This window comes from Microchirus variegatus (genome assembly GCF_963457635.1).
Source record: "Microchirus variegatus genome assembly, chromosome: 2".
NCBI lineage: Eukaryota > Metazoa > Chordata > Actinopteri > Pleuronectiformes > Soleidae > Microchirus > Microchirus variegatus.
In genome coordinates, this window is record NC_139803.1 from 27,641,515 (window position 1) to 27,661,211 (window position 19,697).

The 19,697-nt window shown below is 38.6% G+C and overlaps 1 protein-coding gene across 4 annotated transcripts in view; it reads left to right on the forward strand.

Annotated features, from left to right (window-relative positions):
* The window catches only part of LOC310944929 (protein phosphatase 3 catalytic subunit alpha), a 77,615-nt gene that overhangs the window by 20,643 nt on the left and 37,275 nt on the right, over positions 1-19,697 (forward strand). For all 4 annotated transcript variants that reach the window (XM_083910782.1, XM_083910784.1, XM_083910783.1 and 1 more), the window contains exon 2: positions 12,361-12,561. In XM_083910782.1, the coding sequence (XP_083766908.1) occupies positions 12,361-12,561 (201 nt within the window). The remainder of the gene's footprint in view (positions 1-12,360; positions 12,562-19,697) is intronic.

The window sequence follows — 19,697 nt, forward strand, 5'->3', positions numbered from 1 at the left end:
GGATATTAAGCTGCACATTGGTAGTTGTTCTGTTCATCTGTTGATCTGTTTCACATGCTTTAAGTATTTAAGTCTTTTATATTTAAGATAAGTGCTGGGTGGAAAACAGGAGTACACTGAAAACTGGCATTTATTGTTCTATGATATTAATTTTTCACATACAGCAAGACCTGTATATGGAAAGCGGAACGTTCGAGGGGGGGGACCCTTTTGATTGCTACACCACACATAAATAAAAAGAAGTAACTGTGCTAGTAATTGCAGGAATGAGCAATTTACTCCACCACCTTAGCAGAAAACACATCGTCTTTCTCTCATTTGACCATTCACTCATGCTCATGCATAAAAAAAATCCTGTTATGTACTGTGAAACTGTATTTTACTTATTTGGCTTTTTAATATAAAATTCACAAATGCACATATAAAATTAAGGCTTAAAATTAAAGAAGTGACTTTTTAAAAATAATTTTGTAAATTCCCTGTTTTTTATATATATAATATTATAAAATTACAGTAAATACAGTGAATACTTACTGTATTGTACTAATTTATTCATTATAATAAATATGATTACCAATGCAACTTATGACATAGATATAATATCCATATATTGCCCAGCCCTAATAAAGGCATATACAGTATTCATCCATCCCTCCACTCAACCCATGACAGCCTCCCACGCTTCAACTCTAACCTCACTTATTAATCAAGGTCTTAGTGAGAGTGCTGTCTGAGCAGCGGTGCATTCTGATCACCGGCTGTTGCTTTCTACTTTTCTCATCTAAAAAAAAATCTGTTGCGCCAACAGCAGGATTAACGTTTTGCCTGTCAGTCAGCCGCCTCATGTTGCTGTCGCCAGTATCTGTGAAACGCTGCTATGGGCTATATTCTGTCAGAGCTTGATGGCCTTTGGTAACCCTGACAGCAATGTAAGGGTGGATGTAGGTCTTGGGTGCAGTGTTGTCTTGTTTAGTGTGTGCGACCTGTCTGTCTTAATAATGAGGATCTCTCGATGACTGACTGGCAGTGATGGGGAAACTGCCTGCGTGCAGTCAGCCATACATGTTATTACAGCCAACAGTTGTCAGATGCTCAATCACACTCTGTGTATGGGTTTCACCAAACTGTAATGATGTATCCTCTTTTTTTTCTTTCAAGCATGTACCGGTGAATACGATAAGGCAGATTTCATCAAACCATTGCAGAGCAATAACATGCTGCTGGCGACTAATTTTTAAGCCAATATTTTGATGGGTGAAAGATTTTCGAATGAGACTCCACAGTGCTGTTTCCCTGGCAACCGCTTTTACTCGCTTTTATCTAATATCTCTCCTGCTTGTCAATGCAATGTAAAAGCTCATATCTCTGCAGTGGATGACGATAGTCAACAGCTCTTTAAAGCAACCGTAAGAGTCCGCTGGTAGCTTTAAATCATGATCATCACGAGTTAAATTGATTCTGAGACGGACCACAGGCCATAGACTAAAGTAGTTAGAGAAATGTATTATGATTTCAAAGCTTTTACTTTCTACATGTAAGTGCAATGCAGTCAAATGTTTGTTGCATTTCATACTTCAAATTTAGGGTACTTTATCCTTGGGTACCTCACGATTCGCAATAAGTAAACCATTATAAAATGATAAGATAATTGTATCTTACTTAAGGAGGGGAATCACAGGGTACCTCACGATACTACGGTGGCCCTGATTTGCAAAACACAAATGCAAATCAAAAAACACGAGCTCAAAAACGCAAATCACAAAACACAAATGCAAAACAAAAAACAAAGGCAAATCACAAACGCAAATCACTAAACACAAATCACAAAACACAAATGCAAAACAAAAAACAAAGGCAAATCACAAACGCAAATCACTAAACGCAAATCACTAAACACAAATCACAAAACACAAATGCAAATCAAAAACGACAAACACAAAACAGAAACACAAAATTTGCGTTTCTGTTTTTTTGATTTGAATTTGTGTTTTGTGATTTGCATTTGTGTTTTGCACCTTAGGGCCACCGTACGATACAATACGATACGTGGCACATGGACCACGATACCAATAACATCACAAATTCTTGTGATAATCGATACATTGCAGGACAATCATTTAGCGATACATCGCGATATCTGTCTCACCGAATTAAACAAAAGTCTGTCAAAAGTTAAACGTGCAGGACTTATCTTTTTATTCACATTCGAAGACAAAGTGCATAAATGTTGCTTTCTCTGGCATTATCCTGCCGTAAACTCACTCGTCTTCAGCCAGTTTCCCTCATGAGGAGACATCAAGTAGGGATGCCCGGCGAGTGAAACTGGCAGGGACTGTTTACTTCAGAGCGCCTTCATTTTTCAATTAAAATGTTGATATTTGCCCTGGCGTATCGATTCTCCTATTGCAAGGAGGAAGGAAATCGATATTATGATCTTACCACATTTCAAATAACGTGCCCTAATAACAGTTTTGCAGAGAAAAAAAGTGGACCATTTAGACCGTCATTTATCCAGCACCATATATGTGAATTATACAGGGACTGCTCCAGTTGTAGTGGAGTCTTGAACAAACACGTGTTTTAACTTTTAGAGCTATTAATCTCATGGAGATAAATTCAGTAGTTTGAGGGCATTACTATTCTAAAACACAGTCTGGGTGCTATTTCCTTCCTGACTGGACTAACCACAACAACACTCTTGACTTCCAGTCCAACTTACTGCAATTTATCCACTGTCCTGCTATACTAATTTGAGAGGCTGGGGATGAATGGGGTAATTTGAAGGCATAATGTAGTAATTTTAGGCCATGAATTATTAATGACGGGGGAGCAAATTAAGAAGTACAAGCTTACAAGTTCTTAAAAGGAATGATTGATAGTTTGCATATGCAAATGATTCAATTTGCTATCCTGAATACAATGATAGATTCAGTGATAACTGACAGTTCTGCACACTTTTGCATCCCCGCCGCTCCCTCCCTGTTATTGTCTGTCACTGAAAGAAGGTGAGTGCTGTTGGCTCTGCTCTCCTTCCTGCCTCAACCACAGGAGTAACCACTCCATTCCCATACTGCATAATCGGCCGACTCGAAAGCTTCAAAGCCACGGTCCGCTAAGCGTTTTCGGTCAGGGCTGCCTTCTATCCCTGTTAATGCATGGTTAAGAGGTTCATGCCCATTTCGAGGTGACCTTTGTACCGCTAGCCCTAAAGCCTTGAGTTGAAGCCTGTTATTTTTTCCCCCTGATGTCCAGATGGCAGCCAGTTTTCTATAGCTTGACCTTATGTGGTGTAATACTGGAAAAACAGTGTCATTTTTTTCCCCCTCCCTCCATGCTGTATTGGGTAATATTGCAATCACCAGGTATATGGATACAGCTGCTACACCAGCTGAGGTGACAAAATCCAGCCTGTTAATACCTGCTTTTCCAAGTGCTCAGTGATGTGCTTGGTGTTTTAATGACCACATTTTGGGAAGAAAAAGGATGGCTTCTCATTTAGGCAAGAGCTCATTTAGCTACTGATAATTGTCATTGACTAAATGATGATCAGTCATCACCTTGACCATTTATTTTACCATCCTTTCATTCAACGGGTTTTCTAGGTAATAAAAAAAATAAATAAAATACAAGTACGAGACTTTCTCTGCTGAGTGAAGTCTGTTTCTTTACACTTTTTTAAAGAAGATGTATGCTTTTATGAAAACTCACTTGTGATGTGAGTTTGGCAGTGAAGTTTTGCTGGTGTTACAATAATTATAATACACCTCTGTGGTCTGTTAGCGTTGTCACCTTGCAACTGGGAGTTATATTGTGTTGATTGCATTTGAGGAATGCATAATATCTACGTCTGGCTGCTTGAAATATTGATTGCTTTTTTTTTTTCTTTTTCTTTTTTAAATCGGTCAAATCCTGTTCTGGGGTTTTTCTCGAACCAATTAGTAAAAAAAAAAAAACAAGACTATGAGGGCAATACAGATGGTGAGGGCACAGAGTGACTGAGTGGGTTGAGCTTTTGAAAATTTCAGGTGAGCAGGCGGCATTCGAAGGCTCCCTACGGTGGAAATTAATACAACTCTGTAAACAAGCACCAAAGTTTGTCTTTCAAAACTCGGTTACAGGCCGTAAGAATCTCCTTCTAAGTCACATGATCCTGTATGCAGAGATTTTTGCCAGAAGTGCCGCATATTTGATTAGGCAAAGGCAATATTTTGCTACTGTAGAGCAAAATGGCTGGGGATGCGGGCAGGTAATAAAACAGAGATGGCAGTTTTTGGCCGCAATTTTGATATTTTTGGAGTCATTATGCATTTTGTAGCGAACGGCAATATTGTTTACTGACATCAATTTGATATTTTTATGGGAAAGCTGTCGACATTAGGCTAGTGTTTTCACTGTGTGAGGTCGACCATATTGCAAATAATTAATCACGTTGTCATTATAGTGTGTCATTTGTTTCTGCTGCTGCAGCTCTTTGTTGTCAGCAAACATAGCCATAGGATCTCAGTCTTTTGCATTATGCATGTCGGATAATCAGCTTCCGAAGTGACTGTGGCTACTGTATTAATGAAGCAATAAAACTGCTGCCAGATGACATTTGAAGTTGAGGTACGTCCTGTGTTTCTGACCGCCTACAGAAACTCCGGGCGTTCTGTTCATCCTGGACATCCTAAACATATCCCGCTCTAATTCAATGTCGTTATGTAATTTAATTAACAAATCTCAGCTATCATTGGAGAGTGAGTTGCACACTCTTGGTGCCCGACTCAATATTTGACTATTGTCCTTCATGCATGCAGCAATAGGGCTGAACATCCAATTGTTTTTAAATCAGAATTCCAATCTGAAACAATCCAATTAGCAAATCGCAAAGGCTGCAATTGAGTTTTGGCAAATAGATTTTTTTTGCATTAGAATTAGGAATGGCACAATACCACTTTTTTGTGTCTCATACTGATACCGATATTACAAACAAGTTTGATACAGTCAATTTACACCTTTTCAGCTACATGACTCAGCGAAAAGGCTGTTTCAGATTTTTATTGACATTTTTGCCATCTGTGCATTGTGAATCTAATCTATAAGATTTTGGATTGTCTCGGATTTTACATTTTTATCTGGCCAATAAATCCAATCCAGTGACTTTGACCAGTATCGGACCAATACAGATACTGAGATAGGCTCATCCTGAATTAGAATACAAAAATACAAAATCCTGTCCTAACCCTAAACCTGTGATTTCTTTCTTTAATATGCCACGTGTGGAGCTGCATCTTTCATTATGATGTGTTGTGATCGTATTAAAATAACTATTTTTAACTCAAAAATATGCATCCTTATCTGCGATGTTTCTGACCACCATAAGTGGAGGCAGAAGGCTATACCCATTTATGTTAAAGAATCTAAAAAAAAATGATATTAAAACATATTTGATTTAGTCATTGCAATAATATTGTGAATCACAATTATTAGGTTAGGTTAGGATAATTGTGGTGGTCCATATAGTCATATGCGTAATTGTGCAACCCCTAGTGGTAATGCTCCGTCATTACACAATGTAAACTCACTTGCTGTGACTTTTAAGAAGTTGCCATTGCAATACCTGTCAGAAAAATTACAATTAGATAAGAAGTTTTGCAGCCACACAGCACACATATTGGCTGTTTTATTATAAAGGTGGAAATGTCTGAGTTTGATTGATTTTTCCTACCCCACACATGAATGTATTGTTACATCATAATCTTACATTTGTCAGTGTGGCAGTGGCAGAGGGTGTATTTCTTTTGCGCTGCATATGGCAAATGAATGAGTCTTATCATACCATTTGATCAGATTTTGCATTTCATTCAACAGAGATCTAGCTTGCCTCTTACCTTCCCTCAGCACCTCAGCATCATTTGAAAGGGAAAACCAGATAAACATCAGATCAGGGATGTTGTTGTTTGGTGTGTGTTTAAGGAAGGGTTGTAGTTATGAATCAGTATCATGTGTTAGATCAGATGCTGCACTGCCTTTTGCATACAAACATCATCACGCAGTCAGGTTTCTTCTGGTAGTTTGGTATAAACTGTTGCCTTTGTTGCACTCACATAGTTCTGGAGTCTTTGTTCTGACTCTGGTCCAGCTGAGATTTCCACTGGTCATGCTGACTCTTAGGGGAGGAAAACTGCTCGTGTTGGCTTGTCTAGTGGAAGTGGGCGTATATGTTTGGACGCGGGCAGTGACAACCAGAGTCTCCTGCTGCATCACGCTCCGTCAGCACTTTCTTGGGGATCAATTCGCCATCTGATGGAAAGATGCTGTGCATCGCAGAATGTGCATTTCTGGCTCTGTAATTGAAAGAATGCATCATTGGTTGTTGCTTTTCTTGCCAAGCAGTCTGCTGTATATATGTGTGTGTGTTTTTTTTAAAGGATTTCATTTGTTGTGTCATTACCCACTCACTGGCCACAATCCCATGCCAGCTCAGACAAATGCCCACCTCCTTTTTTTCTTTTTTTTTCAGACAGAGATAAGTAATCATCAGATAGCTGGGTTTAGGGCTGCAACTAATGATTATTTTCATAATCGATTAATCTTAAAATGACTTAATTAATCGTTTGGTTGAAAAATGTTGATTGATGTTTTCCAGAACCTGGAAATGTTGATGTCTCAAATGTCAAAATTATTCAGTTTCATTCAATTTCTTATAGCTATTTCTTTATTATAGCGAGCTAATAAACATTTAAGAAGCTGAAAAATCAGAGAACTTTTATTTTATTATAAATAACAGCCATACTTCAAGTTCAACATTGCACAACATAGCCAGTGTTTTGCTACAGGTATTGCTGTGCAGTTAGTAGTGGCACAAGTAGACATTGTAAGTATTATCATTTAAAACATATAAAGGATTTCTGATGCTGTATAACCACAAAGGACAGACATATATTAAAGGTTTTTTTTCCCTGAATTTGAGGATCATTTTACTCTGAGGTAGAGTGCACACAACTTGAGGACGACTCAATGGGTGAAGAAGGAAAATTATATTCAGGTTTTGCAGTCATCTGAACTGCTGGATCAGGCCAGACTCACAGTTTTGCACTCCATGCTGTTCATTAAATGAAGCCAGGAGCCACTCAGTGAGCTCTCCAACAGTCTGTCTCACGTTCTCCAATTAAGCTGATCTGTCCAGCTCCATATGACTGCACACACCGCCCGCTGCTGTCTCGTTCCTCAGAGAGATTGCCTCGGCTCTGAACTACACCAACCTGAACATTTCAAGCTGCCTGATTTCCCACTGCTTCTCAGTAAAATTCAGATGCACACCCAGCGGTGCATGCTTTTCGAGAAAATCACACCTCAGTGTCTCCAGTAATCTGCTGAAATGATTCCATTCATGATTGCAGCTTGAATGGTGGCTGCAAGGGGTCGATGATCTGAAACTTTGTGAGTGCAAAATTCAAATTTAATACTCTATGATGATCCGCTGTAGAAAGGAAATTGTCAAACAATGTTGTAAATCTTGCTGACCCTGACAGGATATTATACTTTATTAAACAAGGCTCAAGCTGATTTAGCATGTCAAATAGAGAAATGATCACACCAAGTTAAAGCAACGCAATGTAAGATTTCATCCGTCAAATAGAAGACATCATCATTTTTGGATTATCAAACATCAGTTTCCAAAAGGTGAATGGTACTCCTGTCAAAAACCTGCACAGGTTTACATCACCTGCATTGGCACTATGGACCTTTGGGTTTTTCGGGTTTCCTTCTTTCAGCATCCAAATTTGACGGGGATATATTATGCAATATCAACTTTTTAATAATTTAAATCCTTACATATATTTGGGACTCTGGAGTCCCTATCAGTCGGCAAAGTGTGACAAAATATGACTCACTCATGTTTTTGTGGTCCTCCTCACTCCTCAGTCTAAGTACAGGAGATGAAACACGTGGTTTTAACTTCTGTACTCACTGGGACGTCACAAGATGCAAAATTCCTGGATTTGTTGTCTCGCGGAGCTCTGCTTTTTCCATAAAGCATGCGAGAGTGCTGGCGAGGGCAACGGTATCCAAAAACCGGAAGTCCGCGAAAAGTTCTGTTCTTGGCTCCACAGTGCAGCACAGAGTCCTACACAAACTTCCAGCCTCAGAGGATTTATCTTTCCAGTGGATACATGTTATATATGATGGCAATGTGCCTGCTAGAGCCTGCAAATGATCACTTGTACAACTGCTAACTGCTGTTAGCTCCCAGTAGCCTCTGTGGCTGATGTAATTTCCTGTGCCTTATGGCTTGGTCCAGTACTGTCTTTTTTTTTGCATGTCCATTAGGAGTTGTACCAACAAAAAAAACCAGCTCCTATGTTCCATTTTTTGGCACCCTTCCCTTGGGGTACCAGAGTAAAATGGTACAGTACAACCTGACAGGCCTCTTACCGTATACACCCACGACAGAAAAACGTCACTCCCTTTACATGCAATTGGTGTAAATATCCCATGGAAGTCGAGGCAAACGCCCTCAGTCTATTTTCATACAAAACTTAACGTCTTGTTAAGATAAACAGCCACAAACCGAGGAGGGGAAAAAAAGAGCTGCTGGATGTCCCGTCGCATTCAATGCTGTTGTTTGTTGTCTGCAAAATGATTATAGTCCCAATCGTGTTTCCCAACTGTAGGGGGACCCTGAGAGCAAATCCTACATTGTGTTAGTTAAAATCTGATTTTTTTTCCACTCTCTCTGGTGCTCTCTCACCATCTATCTTTCTCTCTCTCTTGCATGCTAGACTCAAGGCTGCAGTGCACTTTCCTGCTTACATAACAGAAAGGAACACAGAGAATTGGTAAAATTAATGAAGGCAAAAAGTGACGGGCTAATGGAGACCATTTTGGAGTCATTCTCCAGTTCCAGGCAGATTGCCTCGGGTCAGTTTATGCTCTCACAGCTGCATAAGCCCTGTATGAAACAGTGATTCACGGAGCTATTTACAGCATTCGATCGTTTTCATTGTGGGAATGTTTCGTATGCTGTTGTTTTAGAGGAAAGATGTTCAGGTTTTTGCTGTTTTTAACAATCAGCATAGCTCATGTTTGGCTAATTATGGCACTGACTGAGAAAGATGTGGACCATTACATAAACCAGTGTTTGACATCACCATTAATCTTCCTCGTTCCTATAATTGAACACAACAAAAGTTTCCTTTATGAGCCGAGGTGTTAATCCATGTTGTACTTTTTCCTTAGATTGGGACTTGTTCGTTTTTTCGTCTGTCATGGGTTGTCACGCCTTATTCTTTAGAACGTAGAACCTACAATTACAATGTGCCATGTAATGTTTTGGCAGATGTTTGTGTTACTCTTGTTAATAGGGGGCTGTTAGAAATTCCACAAGGGGAAAGTTCATAGTGTTTCCATTGTCACGGCTGTAGGAAATGGAGGGATGATGTTTTTGGGCTGCCAGTGTGCCAACAACCACAGCTTCCATGCAAGTTCATTTCTCTTGAAGAATAATGTTCTGCTTGGACTGGCGACCTGTCCAGGGTGTACCCCAGTTTTCGCCCTATGTCAGCTGGGATTTGCTCCATCTCGACCCTTATGTGGAGGATAAAGTGGTACAAAATGCGTAAATGAATGAAGGAATAATATTCGATGCTTTGTCACTTTCATTGGTGCCTATGTGGAGCTGTAAGCAGCGTGGGTTTATGGGATTTGTTGTCCCGTTTGGTTGCCTGTGTGTATATATACGGGGAGAGCTTCGACAGCAGGATGGGAAGCAAATAGTAATTGTGACCCCATAGTGAGAAATACAACATTTATATTTTATATAACCCTATATTTTCTTCCTCACTCACCTTTTGCCCCAGATGTCATAGCAGAGAAGGATAAAGCAGATTATTTCATTTAAAGGCAACCAAAATAAAATGGTCTGTTCACTTAAATAGAGATAATGAATGGATTTCAAAGTGCTTTTTTTTTAGCGAATATAAGTATCCCACTTAACAAAATGTACAACATGAGATTTTAATATATTTTATGCTGAGACTAGTCTTGCGACGTGTAGCTCTCACATTCTCACTCTCTCACGCTCTCCCAGACATTTCAAATACCTAAATTTGGCACTGATTCATTGTGTACCAAGTGAACCTATACTCTGTAGTACTGAGGCGAATCGTAGTACAAAAATTACTGACCTTCAGTACCCAACCCTAGAAGCTCTGCTTCCTTGAAAAACTAATTGTCAAATTTGTTGTGTTAATGTTAATAAATGTCTTGTATTTATTTAGTAAAAATGTGCTTGAATCCAAATCATCTATATGACTTGTTAATTCAGAATCAACTGTTTTTTGGGGGGAGGGAAGAATTTCTGTGTAAATTACTGGAAGGAGTGATGTCACTAAAATGTAAAGAGTTGCACCTGGATCAACAAATAATATTACTAGATACCCATATATACTGGTTTACACCTGGAAAAAAAGTGATTTAGGGGTTAAGTTACACTTTTAAAAAAGAGAAACTGCGGTAGTCCATTAAGGGAGTTGACCTGTCATCACTGTCATGCCCAATTGGGTAAAGACGTTTGCTAAGTAATGCCTTCGTAATACCCTTTTCTACAGTTATGCACTTTAACATGGATTTTTTTTTCTTAGACGGCTGACTAAGCTGAGCAGTCCAGTATTTGGTGATTTATAATGCTTCTAATCATCTGCTCAGTATTTGGGACGTAGTCATGTTGCCCCTGCACAGATTCACATCAGTTCATGGGTTTTCATTCAAATGGGTGTTATACATTTCGTGGGTCAGCGTGACATAGTCGTTCAAGCCCCAAGGCCTTGGCCTCAGGCTAGAGTTGCACAGCAGGTGCTCAGAGGAGGCCAACCTGGGGCCTGTGGTAACTCTATCTCAGATGGGGGTTTCTGATTGTCCCAGATACCTGTGACCAGACACTGGGTTTATATTGTTTCAGAAAATGCCCTGAAGCACAACAGAGCGTTTATTTGTTTAAATTAAGTTTGTGCTTAGAGTAGGGGTAGGCTATATGGATTTTGATGATAATGATAATGTCCTTCAAATAATTTGATTGTAAATGTCCTTTTTATAACGCATTAATTGTTGCTTGCAGAGTATTACAATGAAGGGGAAACAACTCTTATTTATTATTTATTTAAACTTAAGCATTCAAGTAAAAATTCAAAGATTTATAATTGAACCGATGTCACATTTAGGATGGATGGACAATAACGCACATACACAGCCTCCAACTCAACAGTCTTTGCTGCTGTGCACTTGCTACACCCATGTGCTATACACTCTGCAAGTGGATGTTAATTTTTCTGAATTGGAGAAGTCCACAGAATGTGGTCTCTAATTGTGTTCCTTTTCTGTCAGTAAGTAATAACCCTGTGAGGTCAAGGGTCAAAGGGACGTATTAACACTTGAGGGGCTTTTGCTTATGTGAAGGCCACTAAGATTCACTCTATATAGAGGTTTTATTAAAATGTACAATTCCTTTATTCTTTATGTCAGCACAGGGCTGGGCAATATGGGAAAACATATTTTTTTTATATTATTTTATATAATTTCATATTGCTATATATATATATATATATATATATATATATATATATATATATACACATATATATATATGTATATGTATATATATATAAATCATAATCACATAATGTCATTGCTTTTGATTAGACTGCCAAATTTACAGGTATCTGTGCCAAAGAGAGCTCTGATATTATGTGACTTTAATTTATGAAACACTTTTAACAGAAATTCCCTGCAACAAAGAGGCATTATAATGGATTTCATTATTTGAATTTTGCAGACGCCCTCAAGACTTCATTGTAATCTTACATAAGTAAATATGTGTCAGACTAAATATTACATCTCTACATCTCTATTCACACACCAAAAACAGCATGTCAACCTTTTGTAACTATAGCTACGGTTACACATTGAACCCCGGCAAGATAATACACTTGTTGTGTTAATGAGACTTTGTCCTTGTTCTATGTTAATAAAATGGTCGATGTCTCTCTCCTTTATTTTCAAAAGTATAAATCTATGAATATTGCCAAGCAAACCAGAAACTGTGTGGGTCTGTTACAAATATTGGGAATTGAATGAGTCACAGATCATAGCAGCAATCTGGTAAATTATCTCAGAGGGAGGGCTGGAAGCATGGAAGTGAATCCCTCTCCTGCTGCGAGTCACTCCCCTGGAAGGTACAAAGAACCTTGTTATCAAACGGCTTCAATGTAATGTGGAATTAAGAGTGTGTCCCCACAAGCCTTTTGTCAGTGTATATAAAAGCTCTGCAGACATGTTATCAGCCATAATAATTACACCTTCTTCCTCTTCTTACTGTTGCAGCTGTCCCCTTCCCCCCCAGTCACCGGCTGACGGCTAAAGAGGTGTTTGACAGCGAGGGGAAGCCCAAAGTGGACGTGCTGAAAGCTCACCTAACCAAGGAGGGCCGTGTGGAGGAGGCGGTGGCGCTGAGGCTCATAGGAGAGGGCGCCACAATCCTGCGTTCAGAGAAGAACTTGCTGGACATCGATGCTCCTGTGACAGGTCAGGAGAGATTTTCACAAAAGTTAATCCAGAGAGAGTATAGTATAATTAAATTATAAGCATATGACCATATTGTGAAAAATAAATACATACCCAAGATTAGGGCTGCAAATAACGATTGCTTTCATAATCCGTTAATCTGTCGTTTAGCCCATACAATGTCAGAAAATGTTGAAAAATTATGATGCTGTTGATGATGCAAGTGATGCTCAAATGCGCTGTAGTATTGCCAAAGGAATTAACAATACACAAGTGCAAATCACAATTTAGATTGCACTCTGCTTCCTTAAAATAACTTCTGCTGCCCCATCTGTTTGTTTTTATGTATTAAGGATATTTACTTGCAGACATGTGTTGAATAGAAACAAACACACGCATGTACACACAGCAGTGTGTTCTCCTCATGTGTGTGTGCGTGCTGAATTTTCTTCATTAAATGAGTCATTTAATGGGGTCATACAGTGAGCCAATAGTGTGGATGTCAACTTCAGTTCATCTGGTTTGGCTCGTTCACGCTCATTTGCATCGAAACGTCCTTTTAAAATGGAAAAGCTCAACGGAATATTTGTGATTTTCTCTTTTTATTAAGCAGTGCAGTAAAACTGAAACATTTTCCCTCTTTAGTTTGTAGGATACACATTATTCATCCCTGCATATGTGGTGGAATAGGCTCACTGATACATATGCTTAGATTCAGTCCATTTATTTGTCTTTCTTCCTGGTCAAGTGTCCCGCATTGTCCCCCTTGGACTGTTCCTCCATTAGACTTTCTGATGAGGCGTCTTTGATGTCGTCTTAATTAGAGGCAGAGACCTACTCAAAGGATCTATGGCAACCCATCATTTCCCAGATCATTCCCAAAACATAGTCCAGAGTGGACCATGCTTCTATTAGACAAGCTTCACTCTTATTTGCATTCCCAATTGTACCATTTCGAACAAAAGCAAGTGTCTGCTACATTAACAGAGGCCCTTATGTTTAGAGAACATCATGTCCAGCTGCTAAAAAGAGTGAGATTTGATGCAAACATGTTTGGATAATGATTTATGTGCTGCCTATGTCTTTGGGTTTGCAAATGTGTGTAACGTAGAGAGATGAAAGGAATAATCGCTCCAAGTAGCTGTGCACCATGCAAATTAAATTCTACCTCAAATGGAAACTCTGCAAAAAAGATCCTCCATTTTAAACCAAAGTAGTGATTCTATTATAAAAATGAGACACATTTGCACAGAAGGAAACCGCCCATGATCATAGCAACAACAACATAAACCTCTTTAAGTGACAGTGTGTTCATTAGGGCAGCAACTAACAATTATTTTCATAATCGATTAATCTGTCCATTATTTTGTTAGTACCTGTTTGGTCCGTAAAATGCCTTAAAATGTTGAAAAATGTTGGATCAATGTTCTCAAATGTCTTGTTTTGTGCACAAACCATATTATTTATATTATAATATTATATCATATTATATTTTTTAATTACTTTCTTTGTTATATGGAGCAAAGAAACCAGAAAATTGAGGATGAAGAGATTTAAGAAGCTGAAAAACCACATAATTTTAATAATTGAGCAGCCCTAGTGCTGATTATTAATTAGTTACTTAATTATTTTGCAATCGGTGTGATTTAGATTTTTATTTTATTTTTTTTAATTCAAATAATTTTCTAGTTTCTTTGCTCCATATAACGATATAAAGAAAAAACATTTTCAAATAATTTCCTTCATGGACAAAAAAATTACTCACTGACATTTGAGAACACTTGTTGACATTTTCTGACATTTTATGGACCAAATTACTTGATTAATCAAATTTGAACATGACGATGTTGTTGCTGGTTTCACACAGCGTACATATTGTGTCTTTTGTCCAGTTCGCTTCTTCCCGGTCCTTCATAGAAGCCAACATTTACCCAGCATGTCATCTTTTAATCCATATTGAGCTGGTTGGTGATGCGTACGTTTCTCAACCACGCACCATTAAAACAGCTACTTTTTTCTTCATTTATTTTTACCATGTTTCATAATCTACAATTGTTTAAGAGAGGAAGGCCATGCAAAATACATGATTTCCTCCACCTCTTTAGGTGGCTTAGATTAAGGTTAGGGTTAGGCCAGTAGAAGAAGTTGTGGTTAAGGTTAGAGTTAAGTCAACAGGAAATAAATATAAGTCAATGTAATGACCTCCTGAAGTCATGGAAACGTTTGTGTGCGTTAGTTGTGTACATGAGCATGGCGACTTCTTTCCCTCCCACTCAACACCCGTGTCTCAACCCCACTCCCACGCACTCGTCCTTGTCAACAAGGATTTCTCTGTTGCGTGTTCATGTGAACCTGCCGTGTCTCCCTTACAACACGTCCTCAGTCACCAACCTTTGCTGCAGCACTCGTTTTCCCTCTGTCTGCCATGTTTTACCCTTTTGCGTCACTTCGGGACACTCTCCTCTCTCTGTGTCTCTCTCTGTTAGCACACCTCTAATTTCAGCTCGACACGGGGTCTGCAAATTAGTATGTAAATATTTATCTTCGATGCAAAGCACCATGACATGCCAGCTACCTCTATTTCTTCCTGGTTGGGCCAGATGGCCAGGTGGGGTTTTCATGGAGGGAGGAAGGGAGGGTATGTGTGTGTGTGTGTGTGTAGGCCACTGAGTACAAGCTGCTCTCATGGCCTTCGCACAAGTCACCCACCAATAAAGCTCGTCCAGCCACATCGCCAGGCAACAGCAAGCTTCTTCACTGAACATTTACTTGTTTGCAGTGTATGTACTCGGCCCCCGTTAGAGACCGGCATAAAAAAAAAAAAAAAAGAAGGTGAAAACGTTTGATTTGAAGTGTTGAGATACCTCCACAGTCGAATCTGGATTGTTTTATGACTGAGCTGTTGGTGTTTTATTTAGGTTCAACAACTTCAGTTCAACAACTACAACTATTCTGATCATCATAAACTCTTGTGAGGGATTTTTAAAATAATCAATAAAATTGTACCTTTTTTTCACCTTCTTAGATGTGAATATTTTCTGGTTTCTTTGCTCCATATGAAAGAAAAATAATTGTCACTTGCGGCCCTAGTATTGTTTTACTAGCGGGTCTAATGAAATAGTGATTTTTACACTTAGGGTGTGAAATTATTAATTTTATTGTAACTAGGACGTTGATGATGACACTTGTGTCAAGTGTCTGCTCTGTGTATCATTACAAGGAGATCAAATAATCATTAGAGTCACAGTGCACACTTTTGACCAGTAATGAAAACCTCATCTTAATACTGATTATTTTAAATCCAGATTACGATCGCAATATACCACTTTTTCTGTATTTCTAATAAGATCTGGGATTTTTCAGCTTTTTAAATGATATTGAAAATATTCTTTGTTCCACATACCAAGGAAATTTACATTTTTGGTTTGTGGACACAACGAGACATTCGAGAACATCATTTTTTCCAGGTCTGGAAAACACTGATCGACATTTTACAGCATTTTCTCACATTTTATGGACCAAACATGTAATGAATTTATCAAGAAAATAAACTAAACATTAATCAGTTATCAAAATAATAATTTGATGCAAATCAATTAATCAATTATCGCAATAGTTGGTAGTCAATTAGTCGATCAGTATTATTAATCATTGCAGCCCGAGGCCCAACAAAATAAACAATAGAGCCTAAATATTTTTCATTCTGTGCATTATCATGGTTAGGGCTCGGCAATATATGGATATTATATCTGTATTGTGACATGAGAAAAGCTATGGTCTTCGATTTTGATAAGGTACCTGTGAGGACTTTTCCTGGTTTTAGAATATGTTGCATTGCTAATCATATTTATTATATTGAAATACATTTGTGAAATACACTAAATATTATATATATGCATTTTGGCAACTCCATGTATTTTTTGATCAATATATATTGATCAAAAAATACATGGAGTTGCCAAAATTAAAGTCATTTAATAACACTTATTTAATGTTAAGCCTAATTATTTGTTATAGCAGAATATTGGCCATATTGCTCAGTCTTACAGAAATATTGATTTGATTTACATTGTGATACACTCTTAAAAGTAGAACCATATAAGGCTCTTTGGCTAGTCCTCATAGGAAAACCCTTTTTGGCTCCAGATAGAACCTTTTTATAAAGGTTCCACCAAGAACCCTTTTAAAACCCTTTATTCTGGAAAGGGGTTTTAAAGGGTTCTCTGGATCAAATTGTAATGGTTCTAACTGGAACCATTAGTGTTGCCAAGAACCCTTGAAAAACACTTTCTTCGGGAAAGCAAATGGTTCCAAGTAGAACCTCAGCCCTTGTAGAAGGACTCTTTTGGAACCCTTATTTCTAAGAGTGTATTCCTCAATAAGAGTTTTTCCATATATTGCCTGATATTGCACAGGTTTATTTGCATAGTTAATAGCACATTATCCCAATAGGTTTATAAATTAACATAGAAACTAACTGCTGTTGAAACACATTTTGGTTGCAGCTCTTTTATTAAACAAATGTAAAGGATCAAGTCATGAACTGACGACAAGTGGTTTGTTCGTTCTGCTGTGTTGTTTGCGGAAAAAAAAAGTATTTTTATTTTTTAAGGAATTACCTTCTGCCAGAGTCACAAACTGTATATTTGTGCAACCACTGCTAGCAGCTTCTTTAACATCTTATACAGATTCATGTTGACAGCAGACTATAAACTCCGCCCCCACCTTCTCTGCAGGATGTTATCTCTCAGAAAGAGATCCATCATAAAACCTGCGGTATTGTTATGTAGTCTCAATCCAAACATGAGCTGGCACAGTCTATGTTGCCGTGTACACCCCCCCCCCCTTCACTCAATGAGCCCAATCTTTGGAGTGGCCTGTGTAGGTTCTGAAGCCAGGTTGTGTAATGCCCACCACCCACTCAGTAGCTGCTGCCCGCTGATATGCTGCTACTCAGGGAGATCACACAGAAGCCGGAGATGGCCAGAACAAATTGTTTCTCACTCCAGATAATGTACACCCACCTGCTCTTCTTCTGTGGGCTTTGGTTCTCACCTCGTTTTTGTGTGTTGTGTGACAAGAGGGAGGGAGGCAGAGCGTGTCTGTAGGTGTACTCGAGCAGATTGTGTGTTTGCTGTAATAAAGCAGAGCCCTAAGATGGAGGAGGAGTGAGCCACTGGTGGATGCATTTCTGGTGGATTTGCATCAGCCAATGTCCTCTGACTACTACTCGCAGAGATCATTACATCAGGTTGTTGGGTTTTTTTTTTTCAGCAGTTGATTGAACTCTTGCAATCACGACTCTGTTTTCCTCAACAGCAAGTGACAGTTTTTCTAAAAGGTCAGCTGGAGGGTGCTGTCCTCCCACACAGTGTGTGCGCTTCACTCTACTCCTGGCCTCTGAAAATATGAAAATATTCTTCATTTCCCTGAAGCTTTTCCCAATACATTTTTTCCACTATAATTATTTTGTTGTTGGTCATTCCTTCAACCAAATGAATGTGTTTCAGAACATTTTCTTCACAATAGTTGCTTCTCTTTGTTGCCACTGGTGATGTTCTCAGTGGTTCTTTATCAGTTCAGCCACAGCTTAGATTTGTGTTTGTGTCTTTTTCCTTTCAGTGATAGATACTAGCTGCCATTGGGATGTTTCCATAGCAATAACTAGCCTTTAGCCTCTCATATCCATCACCATGTTGAATGAATCTGCAGGACTGCTTATTTCTGTTTATTTACATCTTAATTAAAGTAATGATCAAGGCCACAGTTTATTGCGGTTTTGTGTTTTTTGGTGGTTGTTTTCTTTTCTTTTTGTAATGAAAACATTTGCAATGTTCACAGTCTCTCTGTATTCTGTTTTGTGCAAATATAACATCTTCCATTCAAGAATATTCACAACATGAAGTGCAAAATAAATTCAGCCAGTAGTGGCATTTAAGGTCCCATATTATATCCTATTTCTCCAAGTTAAACTAGTTCCCTGGTGTCCTAATGAACATGTCTGTGACATGCTTTGGTCAACGAAACTGAAGGGACAGGAAATGACATCAGCCTCAAAGGCCTCTGTGAGCTAACAGCAGTTAGCATTTGGAAAAGTGATAATTTGCAGGCTCTAGCAGGCACATTGCCGTCATATATAACATGTATCCACTGGACAGATAAATCCTCTGAGACTGGACGTTTGTGTAGGACTCTGTGCTGCACTGTGGAGCCAAGAATAGAACTTTTCGCGGACTTCCGGATTTCCTCACCAGCACCCTCTCTGTTTTATTGGTCAGCTTCATTTTTTTGCCGCCATAGACGACACTAAATGCTAAGCGGTCCTGCAGATTTAAAAGATGCACCCTCAAACGTTTTATTTTCTCCTCAACTCACCAGTCTCTGCTGACATCAACGCTGTATTAATTAATTTAGGAATTATTAATAATCGATAAACCTGCCTACCCATATCAACTTAACAATCAACCAAAAGACGTGTTGTACTGTATCATAAATGTTAAAGAAACACAAATCAGAAATGTAAATACCAACTATTTGAATTGTGCGTTATTCAAAGAAGGATATTGCACTATTTGGCCCAAATGAGACACTTTGCTTTAGAAATTAAATTGGATGAAACATTAGAAGCACCAAAGTCTTTCCTCTATCACAGCAGACACAAGTAGTTTTCTTAAGTTAAAAATAAAGGGCTGTGCTGATCCTCTTAAGCACTACTAATTTAATATGAAAACAGTGATATTTACATTGTCAGGGTGAACTGAATGCATACTACAACCTATTCCATAGTAATATGAGGTTAACAGTATTCAGTTTTTGTTTGTGTTCTTGCTACCAGTCTTTGTTTTGTGTGTAGACTGGGCCTTATAGCAAGACTGATTAAGGACATCTTTTGAAATCGGACACAAATTGAAGTTGGTTCCCCACTGTGGATTTAAACTGTTACACAGTGTGGGTTTAATAACAAAACAAACGGTAAAGCGTAGGTTTACGATACAGTCAAGGAGAACGCAGAGCTGTCTCACGAGCCTCTTAACTGGAGATAATTGCTCTCCGACGCTGTCCTCCAGCTCCGACTAATTGGGTGTCTTTCTGACAGACTTTTTCACTGACTCGTCTTGTAATTCTTGCCGCTAGATACAGTTCATAAAGCTACAAAC